The sequence below is a fragment of the Chiloscyllium plagiosum genome, unplaced genomic scaffold (assembly GCF_037043375.1).
Source record: "Chiloscyllium plagiosum isolate Xiang-an unplaced genomic scaffold, Cpla_swu_hap1 HiC_scaffold_46, whole genome shotgun sequence".
Taxonomy (NCBI): domain Eukaryota; kingdom Metazoa; phylum Chordata; class Chondrichthyes; order Orectolobiformes; family Hemiscylliidae; genus Chiloscyllium; species Chiloscyllium plagiosum.
The window spans coordinates 2,104,915-2,126,191 of record NW_028270184.1 but is presented as its reverse complement, the minus strand read 5'-3'; the positions used below and the strand labels follow the sequence as shown (position 1 = coordinate 2,126,191).

Sequence of the window (21,277 nt, the reverse complement as noted above, 5' to 3'; positions counted from 1 at the left end):
GTGTGAGTGTGCACTGTCTGTCGGTGTGGAGGTGTGAGTGGGCACTGTCTGTCGGTGTGGAGGTGTGAGTGGGCACTGCCAGTCGGTGTGGAGGTGTGAGTGGGCACTGCCTGTCGGTGTGGAGGTGTGAGTGGGCACTGCCTGTCGGTGTGGAGGTGTGAGTGGGCACTGTCTGTCGGTGTGGAGGTGTGAGTGGGCACTGCCTGTCGGTGTGGAGGTGTGAGTGGGGCACTGTCTGTCGGTGTGGAGGTGTGAGTGGGCACTGCCTGTCGGTGTGGAGGTGTGAGTGGGGCACTGTCTGTCGGTGTGGAGGTGTGAGTGGGGCACTGTCGGTGTGGAGGTGTGAGTGGGGCACTGTCTGTCGGTGTGGAGGTGTGAGTGGGCACTGCCTGTCGGTGTGGAGGTGTGAGTGGGCACTGCCTGTCGGTGTGGAGGTGTGAGTGGGGCACTGTCGGTGTGGAGGTGTGAGTGGGCACTGTCTGTCGGTGTGGAGGTGTGAGTGGGGCACTGTCTGTGTGGAGGTGTGAGTGGGCACTGCCAGTCGGTGTGGAGGTGTGAGTGGGCACTGTCTGTCGGTGTGGAGGTGTGAGTGGGGCACTGTCGGTGTGGAGGTGTGAGTGGGCACTGCCAGTCGGTGTGGAGGTGTGAGTGGGCACTGCCAGTCGGTGTGGAGGTGTGAGTGGGCACTGTCTGTCGGTGTGGAGGTGTGAGTGGGCACTGCCTGTCGGTGTGGAGGTGTGAGTGGGCACTGTCTGTGGGTGTGTAGGTGTGAGTGGGGCACTGCCTGTCGGTGTGTAGGTGTGAGTGGGGCACTGTCTGTCGGTGTGGAGGTGTGAGTGGGCACTGTCTGTCGGTGTGGAGGTGTGAGTGGGCACTGTCTGTCGGTGTGGAGGTGTGTGTGGGCACTGTCTGTCGGTGTGGAGGTGTGAGTGGGCACTGTCGGTGTGGAGGTGTGAGTGGGCACTGCCTGTCTGTGTGGAGGTGTGAGTGGGGCACTGTCTGTCGGTGTGGAGGTGTGAGTGGGGCACTGTCTGTCGGTGTGGAGGTGTGAGTGGGGCACTGTCTGTCGGTGTGGAGGTGTGAGTGGGCACTGCCTGTCGGTGTGGAGGTGTGAGTGGGCACTGCCTGTCGGTGTGGAGGTGTGAGTGGGCACTGCCTGTCGGTGTGGAGGTGTGAGTGGGCACTGCCTGTCGGTGTGGAGGTGTGAGTGGGCACTGCCTGTCGGTGTGGAGGTGTGAGTGGGGCACTGTCTGTCGGTGTGGAGGTGTGAGTGGGCACTGCCTGTCGGTGTGGAGGTGTGAGTGTGCACTGTCTGTCGGTGTGGAGGTGTGAGTGGGCACTGCCTGTCGGTGTGGAGGTGTGAGTGGGGCACTGTCGGTGTGGAGGTGTGAGTGGGCACTGCCTGTCGGTGTGGAGGTGTGAGTGGGCACTGCCTGTCGGTGTGGAGGTGTGAGTGGGCACTGTCTGTCGGTGTGGAGGTGTGAGTGGGGCACTGTCTGTCGGTGTGGAGGTGTGAGTGGGGCACTGTCTGTCTGTGTGGAGGTGTGAGTGGGCACTGTCTGTCTGTGTGGAGGTGTGAGTGGGCACTGCCTGTCGGTGTGGAGGTGTGAGTGGGGCACTGCCTGTCGGTGTGGAGGTGTGAGTGGGGCACTGTCTGTCGGTGTGGAGGTGTGAGTGGGCACTGCCTGTCGGTGTGGAGGTGTGAGTGTGGCACTGTCTGTCGGTGTGGAGGTGTGAGTGAGCACTGTCGGTGTGGAGGTGTGAGTGGGCACTGTCTGTCGGTGTGGAGGTGTGAGTGGGGCACTGTCTGTCGGTGTGGAGGTGTGAGTGGGCACTGTCGGTGTGGAGGTGTGAGTGGGCACTGTCTGTCGGTGTGGAGGTGTGAGTGGGCACTGTCTGTCGGTGTGGAGGTGTGAGTGGGCACTGTCTGTCGGTGTGGAGGTGTGAGTGGGCACTGCCAGTCGGTGTGGAGGTGTGAGTGGGCACTGTCTGTCGGTGTGGAGGTGTGAGTGGGCACTGTCTGTCGGTGTGGAGGTGTGAGTGGGCACTGCCAGTCGGTGTGGAGGTGTGAGTGGGCACTGCCTGTCGGTGTGGAGGTGTGAGTGGGGCACTGTCTGTCGGTGTGGAGGTGTGAGTGGGGCACTGTCTGTCGGTGTGGAGGTGTGAGTGGGCACTGTCTGTCGGTGTGGAGGTGTGAGTGGGGCACTGTCTGTCGGTGTGGAGGTGTGAGTGGGCACTGTCTGTCGGTGTGGAGGTGTGAGTGGGCACTGTCTGTCGGTGTGGAGGTGTGAGTGGGGCACTGCCTGTCGGTGTGGAGGTGTGAGTGGGGCACTGCCAGTCGGTGTGGAGGTGTGAGTGGGCACTGTCTGTCGGTGTGGAGGTGTGAGTGGGCACTGTCTGTCGGTGTGGAGGTGTGAGTGGGCACTGCCTGTCGGTGTGGAGGTGTGAGTGGGGCACTGTCTGTCGGTGTGGAGGTGTGAGTGGGGCACTGTCTGTCGGTGTGGAGGTGTGAGTGGGCACTGTCTGTCGGTGTGGAGGTGTGAGTGGGCACTGTCTGTCGGTGTGGAGGTGTGAGTGGGCACTGTCTGTCGGTGTGGAGGTGTGAGTGGGGCACTGTCTGTCGGTGTGGAGGTGTGAGTGGGCACTGTCTGTCGGTGTGGAGGTGTGAGTGGGCACTGCCTGTCGGTGTGGAGGTGTGAGTGGGCACTGCCTGTCGGTGTGGAGGTGTGAGTGGGCACTGCCTGTCGGTGTGCAGGTGTGAGTGGGCACTGTCTGTCGGTGTGGAGGTGTGAGTGGGCACTGCCTGTCGGTGTGGAGGTGTGAGTGGGCACTGTCTGTCGGTGTGGAGGTGTGAGTGGGGCACTGTCTGTCGGTGTGGAGGTGTGAGTGCGGCACTGTCTGTCGGTGTGGAGGTGTGAGTGGGGCACTGCCAGTCGGTGTGGAGGTGTGAGTGGGGCACTGCCAGTCGGTGTGGAGGTGTGAGTGGGCACTGCCTGTCGGTGTGGAGGTGTGAGTGGGCACTGTCTGTCGGTGTGGAGGTGTGAGTGGGCACTGCCTGTCGGTGTGGAGGTGTGAGTGGGCACTGTCTGTCGGTGTGGAGGTGTGAGTGGGCACTGCCTGTCGGTGTGGAGGTGTGAGTGGGCACTGCCTGTCGGTGTGGAGGTGTGAGTGGGCACTGTCTGTCGGTGTGAAGGTGTGAGTGGGGCACTGTCTGTCGGTGTGGAGGTTAGAGCAAGCGGGCATGTGGGGTGTGCTTATGTACTGTGGCTGAAACCGCACAGCAGCATTCCCAAGCTTCTCAGGGTCATAGCAATTCCAGCACAGAGGAAGGCTGTTTGGCTCATTGTGTTAAAACATCTGGATGGGAAGATGAATAGGAAGGCTTTCGAGGAATATGCATTAAACGCTGGCAAATTGGACTAGATTAATTTTGGATATCTGTTCAGCATGGTGAATCAACCCATTTTTCCAACTTGCTTCCTGTATCCTTTTCAGATTTGTTGGGTTTTGCTACATCTCTCTCTCTTTCTCTCCTCCTCCCAGAGATTCATTACTGCCTTGTTGCACTTTACCAAGTTTACTGCCTGGGAGACGTTAGCTTCTTACAGCAGAAAATTCTTTCCTGAAAACACTCCTGCAACTCCTCACCCAAGCTACCCCGGCACTCGGATTAGTCTGACATACATGTTAAATTCAAATCACCACCTCTTTCTCAAAGGCTGCATGATTTCTTTGTGTACATCCTCATTTATAGTGAGGTTACTGTTGGGTGATGGGGTGCTTATAAATCAATATCACAAGTGACTTCTTACCTTTACTGTTCCTCACTCTTTGCCCGAACAGATTCTACATTCTCATCTCCAGAACTGACCTCACCTTTCGCATACATGATACGTGATTCCATCCTTAATTTACAGAGTCACCCCACCCCCCCCCACCATCTTTACCCATCTTTCTAAATGCCATGTGGCTTTGAATATCCAGGTCCCAATCTCAGTCATCTTGTAGTCATGTCTCTGCAATGACTAACTAATCATAATATTTATTTCTAGTTGTGCCATCAGTTCATCTGCTTTATACGAATGCTGTTCTGCTACCGAGCCTTCAGCTCTGTCTTTTTCGTAGTTTGGAAATCTCTAGCCCTGCTCTGTCAGTGGCCCTGTCAGACTCTGACCAGCACTTCCTTAATTGCCACCTTGCTCTGTCTCCTTGTCTTCTGAATTGAATTGATTGATTCCTTGTCCCCATTATTTGCTTTTAAAGTCCTGCTATACTGTCCCTAGTTATATGACTTGCCGGAGCATTGGTCCCCACACAGTTCAGATGAAGACCGACTGTCCCTGTGGTACAGCTCCCACTTTCCCAGGATCACAGCCAATATCCCATGTTTCAAAAAATATGAAAAAGCCGTGGATGTTGGAAATCAGAAACAGAAATTGTTGGAAAAACTCAGCAGGCCTGGCAGTGCCCATGGAGAGAAATTGGAGCTAACGTTTTGGATCCAGTGGCCTTTCCTGGTTGCTGAGTTTTTCCAGCAATTTCTGTTTTTGTCCTGTGAATAAAAACTCATTTCTTCTGTACCAGTCTTTGTGCCGCATATTCATCCTTGTTCTAGGTGTAAGTGCTGACGGGCTGGTTGTTAAATTTACTGAGATATGTAGGAAAGTTGTGTGGAGAACGTGAGGACATTGTCAGGGGATAATAGTAGGTGAGGTGAGGGAGTAAAGATCTGGCAAATGGAGGACTGTGGAAAAATGTGGAGTTGTCCATTTTGGCAGGAAGGACTTTTAACAATATTTAAATGACAGATTGCAGTACTCTGAGACTGGGGCAGATCTGGGTGCCCGGGTGCGTGTGAATCGCGAAATGTTAGCCTGCAGGGACAGCAAGTAATCTGAAAAGCTAATGAAATGTCACGTAAAAACTGCAGACGCTGTAAATCAGCAAAAGAACACAAATTACTGGAAAAACTCAGCAGATCTGGCAGCACCTGTGGAGAGAAATCCGATTCACTGTGATCTTACTGAGCTGGAGTGAACCACTGTGTTTGTATTTACCCCATTCTAATATCCAGACCATATTGTGGATCTGCTTAATTTAGCTGCTAGCAGAATCTCTACCCTCGTTTGTGATTAGGATGTATGTGGGCTGTAATCGCAGGATTCTCAAAGTGCCTTTTAGCCAAGAGCAGATCCCTGAACCCTGACTGACTGTGGCTCAGTGTGTATATCCCTGGGATTGTGCTGTCCCCTAATCCCACTACATTCCTGCGAATGCCTCCCTACATTGAATGGCTTCCTATAGCCCGGTGCCAAGATCAGTTTGCTCATTCACCCCATAGTGCACACGGACATCTGTAAGCGGCCAGTTGTAAAGGTGAAAGGTCCTCCATCTTTCCCTCCTAAATTCCTTGACCTGCCTCTGTTGCAGTCACACCCCTCCTGCCTCTGCCCACTGGCTGACTCTGAAGACCTTCCCTCAAAGGGTCTTGGAATAAAGTGGAAAGAGGGAAGGAAACTAACTGAACACAAGAAAAGAAAGCCCTAAACCTCAAAAAAGACAAAACCATTGTTACATTACCTGCAGACAAAGGTCGGCTCACAGTCATCCTGAACAGAGGGACTACACAGAGAAAGCCAATGCACTACTCGCAGACACCAACACCTACCAACAGGTGGCACTAGACCTGACCCCACAATTAGGAAACAAAATGACATATCTCCTAAAAAAATTACACAATTCCGGACAATTAAACAAGACGGAATTCCAGAAAATGAAACCCGATGGGACCAACACTCCACGATTCTACAGACTACCAAAAAATCCATAAACCAGGAGCCTCCCTCAGACCCATAGTCTCACTACCCGGAACACCAACTTACAGACTGGCCAAAGAACTACACGCAAGACTGAAGTATCTAGTAGAAGAGTCACAGCACTCCATCCTCTCCACCCAGGAATTCCTAAAAATCATCAAAAACACCAAAATAGAGGAAGACGAAGCAATGATCTCATTCAACCTAACAGCACTGTTCACCTCCATCAACATCGACTTGGCAAAGGAAACACTTATCACACACACACACCAACCACCATCAATCACATTACCAACAAAAACATCATGAAGCTAGTGGGCCTGTGCCTCACCACCCACTTCACCTTCAACAACATAGTATACAAACAAACCAACGGCACACCCATGGGATCTCCACTATCAGGATTCATAGCAGAAGCGGTAATGCAGAGACTAGAACAAACAGCCCGACCAATCATCAAACCAAAAATCTGGGTCCGCTACGTAGATGACACCTTTGTCATCACAAAACGAAACAAGATAGAAGAGACATTTAACATCATCAACAACACCCTCACAGGCATAAAGTTCACCAAGGAGGAAGAAAGCGACAACAAATTTGCATTCCTGGACGTCACAGTCGAAAGAACGGACAACGGAAAACTACAAACCTGCGTATACAGAAAACCGACAAACACTGACCAAATACTTAACTACACCAGCAACCATCCCAACACACACAAACAAAGCTGTATCAGAACACTATTCCAACGAGCCACCACACACTGCAGCACAGACAAACTTCGGAAAACAGAGGAGAACCACCTATACAACGTATTCAAGAAGAACGGATACTCAAAAAATACAGTTCGCAGGTTCCTCAAGAACGAACCACGAGAAGCAGACCAAACACAGCCAGAAACCCTAACCACCTTACCATACATCAAAGAAGTTTCAGAAATGACAGCCAGACGACTAAGACCCCTCGGAATCCTAGTAGCACACAAACCCACCAACACTCTCAAACAAAAACTAACAAACTTAAAAGACCCAGTACAACCCATGGACAAAACCAACGTCATCTACAAAATTCCATACAAGGACTGCCACAAACACTACGTAGGACAAACAGGAAGAAAGCTAGCCACCAGGATACACGAACACCAGCTAGCCACAAAAAGACACGACCCCCTCTCCCTCGTAGCCCTACACATGGATGAAAAAAACCGCCATTTCGACTGGGACAACACATCTATCCTGGGACAGGCTAAGCAAAGACATGCCAGAGAATTCCTAGAGGCCTGGCACTCCAACCACAACGCCATAAACAAACACATAGATCTAGATACCATCTATCAACCCCTCAGAAAACGAACAGGAAATGACATCACCAGGAACCCCATCCAGGAGAAAGATATAAATAGAAAGCAGGAGACAACAGCTTCGCTTCACTTGGAGGTCGCCACTGATGTTACCTAGCCAGGTAATGAAACATCTGGATAGCACACCTACAGTTCAGCGAGCAAACCTACACCCTGTTCAGGTAAGTTGTTACCTCCCTGATGCATTGTAATGTCTGCGGTTGACCTGCCAGTGCATAGCTCTCTACCACCTCCTGGAGACTGATAAGTTTGATGTGTCTGCGATTGGCATCCTGTGGTTAATTGTCAGGTGTATCGTGAGTCCTCCTGATGCAGGAATTCAGACCTGGTGGTCTGGTCAAGTACAACTGGAGTCAGAGAGATGGGAGGCAGCTGTCAGCTGGAGCATCCAGAGGTGGTTTTTCTCAATCTGTGGCCTGTTTCTTCTCTAGGGCGGTGAGCGGACGTTTGATGACCAGATCAAAGATCAGGAGCTGCTCGAGCAGCAGAAACGGGTAATACTGCAGGAGAGCCTCTGGAGCTCTCACCTGGGCCCATCAACAGTGAGGGTTTCCTGGCAAGTGGGAGAAAAGAGTGGTGTGTGGGTGGGCTAGTCTGTAAAGGAGCTGTGTGTGTGTGTGTGTGTGTGTGTTTGTGTGTGTGGCAGTCTGTGACAGAGCTGGGGGGGGATGACTGTGATGTGGTGTTGCTCTGTGTGTCTGGGTCTGCTAGGGGGTCAATATGTATTGCAGCATGGGATTTACGAGGAGGGGTTGAGGGTGTGTGTGTGAAGGGGGTGTTTTTTGTGGTGTGTCTGGGTCTCGCTGTTTGACAGGGTTGGAGGGAGAGGGGAATGGGACAGGTGGTAATGGGTTTGCGCTGTTTCTGAGCCTGGCTGGAAGTGGGTTGGAGGGTGTCTGGCTGGAATGGCATGTTGGGGGTAGAGGGTCTGGTTTCACTGGACTTTGGATGGGGTCTGAGTAGGGGGCTCTCTGCACTCAGTGCGAGGTATGTGTGTGTGCCCACTGTGTTTGACAGGGGCTGGGCTGGGGGGGTGCCCTCAGTATCTGCCCATCAGCATGCTGAACCGGATGTGGGGGCTGTATACATATTGATAGGCTGTCCTTGCTGCCTCTGCTCACTTTCACATCTGCCCCTTATCTCCTGACTCTGACAGGCTGCTGCATTACTGGAACAGGAGAGACAACAACAGGAAATGGTCCAAATGCAGCAGGGACCCCCTGGCTCCAGACCCATGGAGATTGGGCCACGCCCAGCCTTAGGAGCAAGAGGTACTCTTTCTCTTTGTTACTGCCCTCACGGGGATGGGAGTAATCTCATTGTTACTGCCCTCGGGGGGAGGGAGGGAGTAATCTCATTGTTACTGCCCTTGTTTGAGGGGGGTGTGGGGTTTGGGGTAATCTCTCTGTTGGAGGGTTTGGGGTAATCTCAATGTTACTGCTCTCGTTTGGGGGGTGTGGGGTTTGGGGTAATCTCTCTGGTACTGCTTTCGGTTGGGGGTGTGTTAGATTTAGGGGTAATCTCTCTGTTACTGCCCTCGATTGGGGTGTGGGGTTTTGGGTAATCTCTCTGTTACTGCTCTCACTTGGGGGGGGTGTGGGGGTTTGGGGTCATCTCTCTGTTACTGCTCTCGGTTGAGGGGGTGGGGTTTGGGGGTCATCTCTCTGTTACTGCTCTCGGTTTGGTGTGGGGGTTTGGGGTAATCTTGCTGTTACTGCTCTCGGTTGGGGTTGAGGTAATCTCTCTGTTACTGTTCTCGGTTGGGGGATGTGGGGGTTTGGGTAATCTCTCTTTCTGCTCTCGGTTGGGTGTGTGTGGGGTTTGGGGTAATCTCACTGTTACTGCTCTCGGTTGGGGTGTCTGGGGGTTTGGGGTCGTCTCTCTGTTACTGCTCTCGGTTGGGGGGTGGGGTTTTGGGTAATCTCTCTGTTACTGCTCTCGGTTGGGGTGTCTGGGGGTTTGGGGTAATCTCTCTGTTACTGCTCTCGGTTGGGGTGTCTGGGGTTTGGGGTAATCTCTCTGTAACAGCTCTCGGTTGGAGTGTCTGGAGGTTTGGGGTCATCTCTCTGTTACTGCTCTCGGTTGGGGTGTCTGGGGGTTTGGGGTCGTCTCTCTGTTACTGCTCTCGGTTGGAGTGTCTGGAGGTTTGGGGTCATCTCTCTGTTACTGCTCTCGGTTGGGGGGTGGGGTTTGGGGTCATCTCTCTGTTACTGCTCTCGGTTGGGGGGTGGGGTTTGGGGTCATCTCTCTGTTACTGCTCTCGGTTGGGGTGTCTGGGGGTTTGGGGTCGTCTCTCTGTTACTGCTCTCGGTTGGGGGGGTGGGGGTTTGGGGTCGTCTCTCTGTTACTGCTCTCGGTTGGAGTGTCTGGGGGTTTGGGGTAATCTCTCTGTTACTGCTCTCGGTTGGAGTGTCTGGGGGTTTGGGGTAATCTCTCTGTTACTGCTCTCGGTTGGGGGGTGGGGTTTGGGGTCATCTCTCTGTTACTGCTCTCGGTTGGGGGGTGGGGTTTTGGGTAATCTCTCTGTTACTGCTCTCGGTTGGGGTGTCTGGAGGTTTGGGGTCATCTCTCTGTTACTGCTCTCGGTTGGGGTGTCTGGGGGTTTGGGGTCATCTCTCTGTTACTGCTCTCGGTTGGGGGGGTGGGGTTTGGGGTCATCTCTCTGTTACTGCTCTCGGTTGGGGGGTGGGGTTTTGGGTAATCTCTCTGTTACTGCTCTCGGTTGGGGTGTCTGGAGGTTTGGGGTCATCTCTCTGTTACTGCTCTCGGTTGGGGGGTGGGGTTTGGGGTCATCTCTCTGTTACTGCTCTCGGTTGGGGGGTGGGGTTTTGGGTAATCTCTCTGTTACTGCTCTCGGTTGGAGTGTCTGGGGGTTTGGGGTAATCTCTCTGTTACTGCTCTCGGTTGGGGTGTCTGGGGGTTTGGGGGCCATCTCTCTGTTACTGCTCTCGGTTGGGGTGTCTGGGGGTTTGGGGTCATCTCTCTGTTACTGCTCTCGGTTGGGGGGGTGGGGTTTGGGGTAATCTCTCTGTTACTGCTCTCGGTTGGGGTGGGGTGGGGAATAGATTAATATTACGTATTGCCCTAAGTGTGTTGTCACCGTGGGATTGAGAAGATTAAGTATGAGTGTAAGCTATCTAGTAATGTAAAGGAAGACTGTAAGAGTTTCTTTAGATAACTAAATGGCAAAAGAGAGGCAAAAGTGAACTTTGGGCTGCTGGAGAGATAGTGATGGGGACAAGGTAATGGGCTGAGGACCTGAATAATTACTTGGCATCAGTCTTCACAGTGGAAGACACGTGTAACATCCCAAAAGTTCATGGGAGTGAGGGGGCCGAGCTGAGTACAGTGGCTGTCACTAAGGAGAAGATGCTCGAAAAACTAACTGGCCTGAAGGTGGATAAATCCCCTGGAGCAGGTGGGCTATAACCCAGAGTTCTCAGGGGGATAGGTGAAGAGCTAGTGGAGGTGTTAGTGGTGATCCTTGAGGAATCCCTCGTATCAGGGAGGGTCCCAGAGGACTGGAACATTGCTAATGTGACACCCCTGTTTAAAAAGGGAGTAAGGCAAAGACGTAAAATTGTCGACTGATTAGCCTAATCTCGGTGATGGGTAAGATCCTGCAATCCATCGTTAAAGATGAGATTTCTGAATACTTGGTAAAACAGGACAGAGTCAGTATGGTTTCATCCATGGGGAGGTCATGCCTGATAAATCTGCTAGAATTCTTTGAGGAAGTAACAAACAGGTTAGACCAAGGAGAGCCAATGGATATTATCTACCTGGACTTCAAGAAGGCCTTTGACAAAGTACCGCACAGGTGGCTACTGAGTAAGATAAGCGCCCATGGTGTTCGAGGCAAGCACGGATGGAAACTTGGCTGTCTGGCAGAAAGCAGAGAGTGGGGATAAAAGGATTGTTCTCAGGATGGTAGCCAGTGACAAGTGTTGTTCCACAAGGCTCAGTGTTAGGACCACAACTTTTTATGAAGGAACTGAGGGCATTCTGGTTACGTTTGCAGATGATTCAAAGATAGGTGGAAGTACAGGTAGCATTGAGGAAGCAGGGAGGCTGCAGAAGGATTTGGACAGGTTAGGAGAGTGGGCAAGTGGCAGATGGAAAGTGTGAGATCATGCACTTTGGTAGGAAGAATAGAGACATGAACAATTTTCTAAATGGGGAGAAAATTCAGAAGTCTGAAGTGCAAAGAGACTTGGTAGTTCTAGTCCAGAATTCTCTCAAGGTAAACTTGCAGGTTGAATCAGAAGTTAAGAGGCAAATGCAATGATGGCATTTATTTTGAGAGTGCTTGAGTATAAAAGTAGAAATGTATTTCTGATGCTCTATAAGGCTCTGGTCAGACCACATTTGGAGTATTGTGCGCATGTTTGGGCCCCATATCTCAGGAAGCGTGTACTGGCCCTGAAGCGTGTTCAGAGGAGGTTCACGAGAATGGTCCCAGGAATGAAAAGTTGAACGTTTGAGACCTCTGGGTTTGTACTCAGTGGAGGTCAGAAGGATGAGGAGGGATCTAATTGAAACTTAGGGCACTGAATGGCTTGGACAGAGTGGATGTTGGGGAGATGTTTCCATTAATAGGAGAGACTAGAGAAGCCCCTTTTATAATGGAGATCAGAAGAAAGGTCTTAGCCAGAGAGTGATGAATCTGTGGAATTCACTGCCACAGAAGACTGGGGAGGACAGGTCATGGAGTATGTTTAAGGCAGAGATGGATAAATTCTTAATTATCAAAGGGATCAGGGGTTACAGGGAGAATGGGGTTGAGAAACCTATCAGCTATGAATGAAAGTGGAGCAGACTCTATGGGCTGAATGGCCTCATTTCATCTGGATTCTGGTTCTGTAATGTCACACTGTCTGTCTCTCTTTCTCTCTGTCTCTCCGGGGTGCAACCCTATCACAGTTACGGCTGTACCCATGTCCCTCGCTGCTATACGGCCTGGCTCTGTAGCTGCTACTTCATTATCTGCCCCCAACCTGGGACCACGGATTCGAGGACCTCCCCCACCGCCCGGTGAAGAGAACAGAGAGGTAACCAGATTGTGTACACATCACAAACAGGCCATTCTGCCCTTCCTTTCTGGACTCGCTCCCAGGTTCAGATCTCCCACAAAAGTGTCGGATCTTCGCTACCTGGAATGAAAGCTTTAGACTCTGAAGTGAACAGCAGGAGCTCCCTATTAGGCAAGAACTTTGGAAAGCTGATTGGGGGCAGATGTTCGCAGGTAAAGGGACGGCTGGAAAATGGGAAGCCTTCAGAAATGAGATAACAAGATTCCAGAGAAAGTATATTCCTGTTCGGGTGAAAGGGAAGGCTGGTAGGTATAGGGAATGCTGGATGACTAAAGAAATTGAGGGTTTGGTTAAGAAAAAGAAGGAAGCATATGTCAGGTATAGACAGGATAGATCGAGTGAATCCTTAGAAGAGTATAAAGGAAGTAGGAGTATACTTAAGAGGGAAATCAGGAGGGCAAAACGGGGACATGAGATAGCTTTGGCAAATAGAATTAAAGAGAATCCAAAGCGGTTTTACAAATATATTAAGGACAAAAGGGTAACTAGGGAGTGAATAGGGCCCCTCAAAGATCAGCAAGGTGGCCTTTGTGTAGAGCAGCAGGAGATGGGGGAGAGACGAAATGAATGTTTTGCATCAGTATTTACTGTGGAAAAGGGTATGGAAGATATAGACTGTAGGAAAATAGATGGTGACATCTTGCAAAATGTCCAGATTACAGAGGAGGAAGTGCTGGATGCCTTGAAACGGTTAAAGGTGGATAAATCCCCAGGACCTGATCAGGTGTACCCGAGAACTCTGTGGGAAGCTAGAGAAGTGATTGCTGGGCCTCTTGTTGAGATATTTGTATCATCGATAGTCACAGGTGAGGTGCCGGAAGACTGGAGGTTGGCAAACGTGGTGCCACTGTTTAAGAAGGGTGGTAAAGACAAGCCAGGGAACTATAGACCAGTGAGCCTGACCTTGGTGGTGGGCAAGTTGTTGGAGGGAATCCTGAGGGACAGGATGTACATGTATTTGGAAAGGCAAGGACTAATTCGGGATAGTCAACATGGCTTTGTGTGTAGGAAATCATGTCTCACAAACTTGATTGAGGTTTTTGAAGAAGTAACAAAGAGGATTGATGAGGGCAGAGCAGTAGATGTGATCTATATGGGCTTCAGTAAGGCGTTCGACAAGGTTCCCCATGGGAGACTGATTAGCAAGGTTAGATCTCATGGAATACAGGGAGAACTAGCCATTTGGATACAGAACTGGCTCAAAGGTAGAAGACAGAGGGTGGTGGTGGAGGGTTGTTTTTCAGACTGGAGGCCTGTGACCAGTGGAGTGCCACAAGGATCAGTGCTGGGTCCTCTACTTTTTGTCATTTATATAAATGATTTGGATGCGAGCATAAGAGGTACAGTTAGTAAGTTTGCAGATGACACCAAAATTGGAGGTGTAGTGGACAGCGAAGAGGGTTACCTCAGGTTACAGCAGGATCTGGACCAGATGGGCCAATGGGCTGAGAAGTGGCAGATGGAGTTTAATTCAGATAAATGCAAGGTGCTGCATTTTGGGAAAGCAAATCTTAGCAGGACTTATACATTTAATGGTAAGGTCCTAGGGAGTGTTGCTGAACCAAGAGACCTTGGAGTCCAGGTTCATAGCTCCTTGAAAGTGGAGTTGCAGGTAGATAGGATAGTGAAGAAGGTGTTTGTTATGCTTTCCTTTATTGGTCAGAGTATTGAGTACAGGAGTTAGGAGGTCATGTTGCGGTTGTACAGGACATTGGTGAGGCCACTGTTGGAATATTATGTGCAATTCTGGTCTCCTTCCTATCGAAAAGATGTTGTGAAACTTGAAAGGGTTCAGAAAAGATTTACAAGGATGTTGCCAGGGTTGGAGGATCTGAGCTATAGGGAAAGGCTGAACAGGCTGGGGCTGTTTTCCCTGGTGCGTCAGGGGCTGAGGGGTTTCCTTATAGAGGTTTACAAAATTATGAGGGGCATGGATAGAATAAATAGACAAAGTCTTTTCGCTGGGGTCAGGGAGTCCAGGACTAGAGAGCATAGGTTTAGGGTGAGAGGGGAAAAATAAAAGAGATCTAAGGGGCAACTTTTTCACACAGAGGGTGGTCGTAGCTGCCAGAGGATGTGGTGGAGGCTGGTACAATTGCAACATTTAAGAGGCATCTGGATGGGTCTCTGAATAGGAAGGGTTTGGAGGGATATGGGCCGGGTGCTGGCAGGTGGGACTAGGTTGGGTTGGGATATCTGGTCGGCATGGATGGGTTGGACCGAAGGGTCTGTTTCCATGCTGTACATCTCTATGACTGTATAACCAGCAATACCCACATCCCATGTGTGAACACAAAGAGTGAGCTTTAAACTGCTTCACTTTGTGAGAGGTGTATACCTCAGCCACGTGCTGCATGTTGAGTGCTCCTTGTTTGTCCTGTCACCATTGAATGTGTGTTGTAGCTGAGGCGGATGGATTGTGTACCCCTGAGGAGCTCACACATCAGTAGCTGGTGCAGCAGGGATCGTCGCAACAGGTTTCTCTCAAGCTTGGTAATGACTAGTTCCTCCTTATACAGAACGATGACGGAGGGCCTGGTCCCAGGATTCCCCAGGTCCTGGAGAAGATCCTACAGCTGAAGGAGCAACGCCAGGTGGAGCTCACAGCATCAGCGGAGGCTTCAGGTGCGTCCTCTGTGTACAGGGAGCTTTACTGTCTGTCTAATCCCATGCTGGCCCTGCCCTGGGAAGATTTGTTGGGGACAGTGTGGAGGAGGTTTCACTTTCAGCTTAAAAGCGTAAAGGGAGCTGCTATTCTGGGCAAAGAGGAGATGTAGTTTGGCCAGTGACCCATTGAGACAGGGGGCAGGAGAGTACAGCTGCTGACTGAGCGAGTGCTGCTGGTGTTTCCACAGACGATCCCGATGCAGCGGTGGGAGCCACTCTGACCCCAGCTGATACCGAAGAGGAAGAGGTTGCATCTTCACAGTCAAAGAAAGAGGTATGTGATGGTGTGCTGTTCCCTCCCTCCCCTGCTCTGTGGATGTACAAGCTGGCCCATGGGGCTCTTTACTGGGGAGTGACTCAGGGCCTGACACTGTTTGACTGTTAATCAGATCGAAACGAGGTACCTTCCAACTGAGGGCGAACAGCACCGGCCACGGCATAGGACTGAGGGAGTGGGCACTGTCGCGGGGTCAGTGCTGAGGGAGTGGGCACTGTCGTGGGGTCAGTGCTGAGGGAGTGGGCACTGTCGCGGGGTCAGTGCTGAGGGAGTGGGCACTGTCAGGGGATCAGTACTCAGGGTGTGGGCACTGTCGCGGGGTCAGTGCTGAGGGAGTGGGCACTGTCGGGAGGTCAGTACTGAGGGAGTGGGCACTGTCGGATGGTCAGCGCTGAGGGAGTGGGCACTGTCAGAGGGTCAGTGTTGAGGGAGCGGGCACTGTCGGAGGGTCAGCGCTGAGGGAGCGGGCACTGTCGGAGGGTCAGCGCTGAGGGAGCGGGCACTGTCGGAGGGTCAGCGCTGAGGGAGCGGGCACTGTCGGAGGGTCAGCGCTGAGGGAGCGGGCACTGTCGGAGGGTCAGCGCTGAGGGAGCGGGCACTGTCGGAGGGTCAGCGCTGAGGGAGCGGGCACTGTCGGAGGGTCAGCGCTGAGGGAGCGGGCACTGTCGGAGGGTCAGCGCTGAGGCAGCGGGCACTGTCGGAGGGTCAGCGCTGAGGGAGCGGGCACTGTCGGAGGGTCAGCGCTGAGGGAGTGCTGCACTGTCGGAGGGTCAGCGCTGAGGGAGTGCTGCACTGTCGGAGGGTCAGCGCTGAGGGAGTGCCGCACTGTCGGAGGGTCAGCGCTGAGGGAGTGCTGTGCTGTCAGACGGTCAGCACTGGGGCATGTTGAAAGCTTGCCAAGGGTTCATTCGGAGTTGATTGTATTTTGTTTTGTGCGAATGTCAATGATCTTCAATTTCTCCAGAAAAACCGTAAACGTCGCAACCGAAAGAAGAAGAAGAAATGCCAGCGTAGTGAGGTGAGTGGAGTTGTGAAGCCAGCAGCAGCAGTGACTGACACAGAATCGGAGGTGGAGGTGGAGTATGTGACAGCAGAGCCGGAAATCTTTGACACCAATTTCATCTACTTCAAGAGGATCTTCGAAACGTTCAGGGTGAGCAGCTGGAACTGTTGTGGTGGTCAGCGGCTAGGCTGGTAGGCATGTTTCCATGGAGGGCAGTGAATGCTAACGGGGCCTGATGGCTGGCTGTGGTTTGTTTTTGTAGCTGACCGACGATGTGAAGAAAGACAAGGACAAAGAGCCGGACAAAGCAGACAAGCTGGAATCGGCAGTGCTGCTGAAGAAGAAGGGATTGGAGGCAGAGCTGAAAGGCAGCAGTGATGAAGATGAGGATGTAGACAGTGATGAGGACCTGGTAAGTTTAAGCCTGCTGACCCACACGATTCATGGGGTAAATTGTTCTTCAGTACCGGCCACAGTCCCACACCGTCAAGACTGACTGTCCAGAAAGCACGGCACTGTCGGAGGGTCAGTGCTGAGGGAGCGGGCACTGTCGGAGGGTCAGTGCTGACGGAGCGGACACTGTCGGAGGGTCAGTGCTGACGGAGCTCCGCGCTGTCGGAGGGTCAGTGCTGAGGGGGCCCCGCGCTGTCGGAGGGTCGGCGCTGAGGGAGCGGGCACTGTCGGAGGGTCAGTGCTGACAGAGCGGACACTGTCGGAGGGTCAGTGCTGACAGAGCGGGCACTGTCGGAGGGTCAGTGCTGACGGAGCTCCACGCTGTCGGAGGGTCAGTGCTGACGGAGCGGGCACTGTCGGAGGGTCAGTGCTGACAGAGCGGGCACTGTCGGAGGGTCAGTGCTGACGGAGCTCCGCGCTGTCGGAGGGTCAGTGCTGACGGAGCTCCGCGCTGTCAGAGGGTCAGTGCTGATGGAGCTCCACGCTGTCGGAGGGTCAGTGCTGACGGAGCTCCGCGCTGTCGGAGGGTCAGTGCTGACGGAGCTCCACGCTGTCGGAGGGTCAGTGCTGACGGAGCTCCGCGCTGTCAGAGGGTCAGTGCTGATGGAGCTCCGCGCTGTCGGAGGGTCAGTGCTGAGGGAGTGCCGCACTGTCGGAGGGTCAGTGCTGACGGAGCTCCGCGCTGTCAGAGGGTCAGTGCTGAGGGAGTGCCGCACTGTCGGAGGGTCAGTGCTGAGGGAGTGGGCACTGTCGGAGGGTCAGTGCTGAGGGAGTGCCGCACTGTCGGAGGGTCAGTGCTGAGGGAGCGCCGCACTGTCGGAGGGTCAGTGCTGAGGGGGCCCCGCGCTGTCGGAGGGTCGGCGCTGAGGGAGCGGGCACTGTCGGAGGGTCGGCGCTGAGGGAGCGGGCACTGTCAGAGGTCAGCGCTGAGGGGGGTCGGCGCTGAGGGGGCCCCGCGCTGTCGGAGGGTCGGCGCTGAGGGGGCCCCGCGCTGTCGGAGGGTCGGCGCTGAGGGGGCCCCGCGCTGTCGGAGGGTCGGCGCTGAGGGGGCCCCGCGCTGTCGGAGGGTCGGCGCTGAGGGGGCCCCGCGCTGTCGGAGGGTCGGCGCTGAGGGGGCCCCGCGCTGTCGGAGGGTCGGCGCTGAGGGGGCCCCGCGCTGTCGGAGGGTCGGCGCTGAGGGAGCTCCGCGCTCTCGGAGGGTCGGCGCTGAGGGAGTGGGCACTGTCGGGAGATTGTTATTGTTTGTAACTGTGTCCTTCTATCTGTTAGGAAAAACGGGATGATCTCCCAAAATTATCGAAGAAGAAGTTAAGGAGATTAAATCGTTTGAGTGTGGCTGAACTGAAACAGGTGAAGTGTTTACTGTCGAGTGAGTGAGGCCTCTGGGCTGAGGTGGGATAGGCTTCTTCACAGACCCTTGTACTGTTGGCAGCTGTCAGCCACCACCTGTTTTCTGGGTGTGCAGGGTCCAGCACTGATCGAGAGTTCACAGTGTCTGTGTAGTGAAATGCTGTAAGGCCTGAAGCAAATCACAAAGTGAATGGGCTGTTGCAGGGGTTCAGCACCTTGGGCTGGATGTCATGTTCCAGATTTTCATGTTCCGTGTTGGGCCTGTGCAGCTGTGGTTTGGTCAAGGGTGGGAGGCGGTGTTATGGCAGGGTAAACAGAGCAGAATGACCAGAGCAATACCCAGGCTGAAAGGGTTAAATCTGGCACCCGAGAGTGGGGTTGGGAATTAAATGATGATTAAATCGGGGTTGAGATGCTCCCTGGCAATATTTGCCCTGGGTTTGTGGTTGGTTGGAGTGGTGGCGGTGTGGTGTTCTTGGGGACAGGGGCTCACATCCCGCCCATTTGAGCTAGCTGTTTGGGTCTGATGTCAGAGAGCGCTCCGTCTCTGAGGAGACGGAAATGTGGAATTCCACCTCCCACCCCCTCCAAAAATCCCCAAAAACCTGTCGATGCAGAAGGTAGTTTCAGTTGGAAGGGTGATCAGGTATTGATTGGGTTAGGGTGGTCGATAGAGTTCAGGTATAGTTGAAATGAGGGGGTGGGTCTGAACTCCCTCCGGTTCTGACTAAAAATGTTCAAGGGGTGCTTCATCTGAACGGCCTCCTGCTGTTCCTGTGTGACAGGCTGGAGGAGGGGGGCTGAATGGCCTCCTGCTGTTCCTGTGAGACAGACTGTCGGAGGGGGGCTGAATGGCCTCCTGCTTTTCCTGTGTGACAGGCTGGAGGAGGGGGGCTGAATGGCCTCCTGCTTTTCCTGTGTGACAGGCTGGAGGAGGGGGGCTGAATGGCCTCCTGCTTTTCCTGTGTGACAGGCTGGAGGAGGGGGGCTGAATGGCCTCCTGCTTTTCCTGTGTGACAGGCTGTAGGAGGGGGCTGAATGGCCTCCTGTTCCTTTTTGAAACACTGAGTGAGAGGCTGGAGGAGCCGGTGGCTTTTCCCTGCTGCTGGGTGGCCATTGCGACAGGAATGGGCTAGACTGGGAGGGAACGGGGGGAGCGGTTGCCAGTTGTCCACTGGCTCACACTGACCCTTGACCCCCTCAGCTGGTAGCGCGCCCGGATGTGGTGGAGATGCACGATGTGACAGCCCATGACCCGAAGCTGTTGGTTCACCTGAAGGCCACCCGCAACTCTGTGCCTGTGCCACGCCACTGGTGCTTCAAGCGCAAGTACCTGCAAGGCAAGAGGGGCATCGAGAAACCCCCCTTTGAGCTGCCCGAGTTTATCCGCCGCACTGGGATCCAGGAGATGCGGGAGGCCCTGCAGGAGAAGGTAAGGCAGCGGGAGGGACGGCACTCCCAGCGAGCTCAAACCACACCAGGGGAGGCCAGGGTGGAGTCCCATGCAGTGGTCCCTGTTGTTGCCGGTCCCTGGGTATTTTTTGGTGACGTGGGGGGTGATGATGGTGACAGTGACCAGGGCTGGCCTAAGAGTCTGCCAGTGACGGAGGGCGGGGGGCCAGTGACGGAGGGCGGGGGGCCAGTGACGGAGGGCGGGGGGCCAGTGACGGAGGGCGGGGGGCCAGTGACGGAGGGCCAGTGAGGGCGGGGGGCCAGTGACGGAGGGGGCAGGGACGGGCAGTGAGGGAGGGGGCAGTGACGGAGGCTGTCTCTCTCGAACCTCAGGGTTTGCTGAGCTCCGAGTCTGTGCCACGTCTGCCTGCCACCAGAGGTCTCTGCCCTCTGCTGATCTCTCCCTGCGCTGGTTCATCAAGACAAGCCCCGTAAAAACCGTGAGTCAGTGGGTTCTGTCACTCCCCAATCATCCCACCCACCCCTGACTCTCCAGGGAAACCTAGGCAACACTGGTATACAGCTAACAGTACCTTAGCTTCACAGCTCCCACTCCCTGTGGTTTCACTGGACATGAAATCCTAGAGGGTAGCCCAGTCCCCACCATATTCCCAGCTGTGGTCAGCTTACAGATCACTCTGGGGATCGGAGATGCTGTGACCAAATGTACTTGAGCTGTGGACAGTGATGGGCGAGGCTAGGGCAGGGCAGGATTGTCTCCTGTACCTGGAGTCTGTCTTTCTGTGTTTTTGCTTTGGCTGTGTTATTACCAAAGCCGCCTTGTCCATCTGGCACTGCAGTGGGATATGAGCCTGGGGGTTCCCCACAGCCAGACAGAAACACCAAAGGCTAATGTGACACTGCATGGCTTGCTGTCATCCCCTCCACACACTCTGCACAGAGACAGGGGGTCAGCTCTGGCCTGTGCCTCTGAGTTGGGGGGGTGGGGGGTAAAGTCCAAGGCTGGTAACTGCGATGTAACCCCAGTAGTTTGGGAGCAATAGCCCCTTCTAAATGCTGCCTATCAATGATCCACAGGAGGAGCAGAAAACCATGAAGACCAAAATGAGGGAGAAAGTGCGTCCGAAAATGGGGAAAATAGACATTGACTACCAGAAACTTCACGATGCTTTCTTCAAGTGGCAGACCAAACCCAAGCTGACCATCCATGGTGACCTGTACTACGAGGTAACACTCTTTCCTAGGACAAGGGGCAGGGAGCACAGCACTTCAAGCTGCACTGTTCCTGTCTCCACTCGCTCTTTCACTCGGGAGTGGCCTTACTGCTTTCCTGGGTATGATGTGACCTCCAGGGATCTGGGTCTTTCCCCAGGCTGTACTGACTGACCTCCGAATGCATAGATGGGAGCAAGAATGCGTTTCCTGGGGAATAACTGAATAGTCAGTCACTGAGGGAGGGTCAGCGCTGGGAGGGTCAGCGCTGGGAGGGTCAGCGCTGGGAGGGTCAGCGCTGGGAGGGTCAGCGCTGGGAGGGTCAGCGCTGGGAGGGTCAGCGCTGGGAGGGTCAGCGCTGGGAGGGTCAGCGCTGGGAGGGTCAGCGCTGGGAGGGTCAGCGCTGGGAGGGTCAGCGCTGGGAGGGTCAGCGCTGAGGGGGTGACGCGCTGTGGAGGGGGCGACGCGCTGTGGGGGCGACGCGCTGTGGGAGGGTCAGCGCTGAGGGGGCGACGCGCTGTGGGAGGGTCAGCGCTGTGGGAGGGTCAGCGCTGAGGGGGCGACGCGCTGTGGGAGGGTCAGCGCTGAGGGGGCGACGCGCTGTGGGAGGGTCAGCGCTGAGGGGGCGATGCG

The 21,277-nt window shown here is 54.0% G+C and overlaps 1 protein-coding gene across 2 annotated transcripts in view; it reads left to right on the top strand.

The window, feature by feature from the left end:
- sf3b2 (splicing factor 3b, subunit 2) overlaps positions 1–21,277 on the top strand; it is a 60,257-nt gene that overhangs the window by 15,317 nt on the left and 23,663 nt on the right. Inside the window, exons 5-14 of one of the 2 annotated variants that reach the window (XM_087983837.1) lie at positions 7,608–7,670; positions 8,333–8,447; positions 12,100–12,227; positions 14,789–14,894; positions 15,125–15,210; positions 16,178–16,366; positions 16,479–16,628; positions 17,939–18,019; positions 19,224–19,451; positions 20,510–20,659. In XM_087983837.1, coding sequence (XP_087839963.1) covers positions 7,608–7,670; positions 8,333–8,447; positions 12,100–12,227; positions 14,789–14,894; positions 15,125–15,210; positions 16,178–16,366; positions 16,479–16,628; positions 17,939–18,019; positions 19,224–19,451; positions 20,510–20,659 — 1,296 coding nt within the window. The remainder of the gene's footprint in view (positions 1–7,607; positions 7,671–8,332; positions 8,448–12,099; positions 12,228–14,788; positions 14,895–15,124; positions 15,211–16,177; positions 16,367–16,478; positions 16,629–17,938; positions 18,020–19,223; positions 19,452–20,509; positions 20,660–21,277) is intronic. The other variant, XM_087983836.1, reaches the window with a different exon arrangement.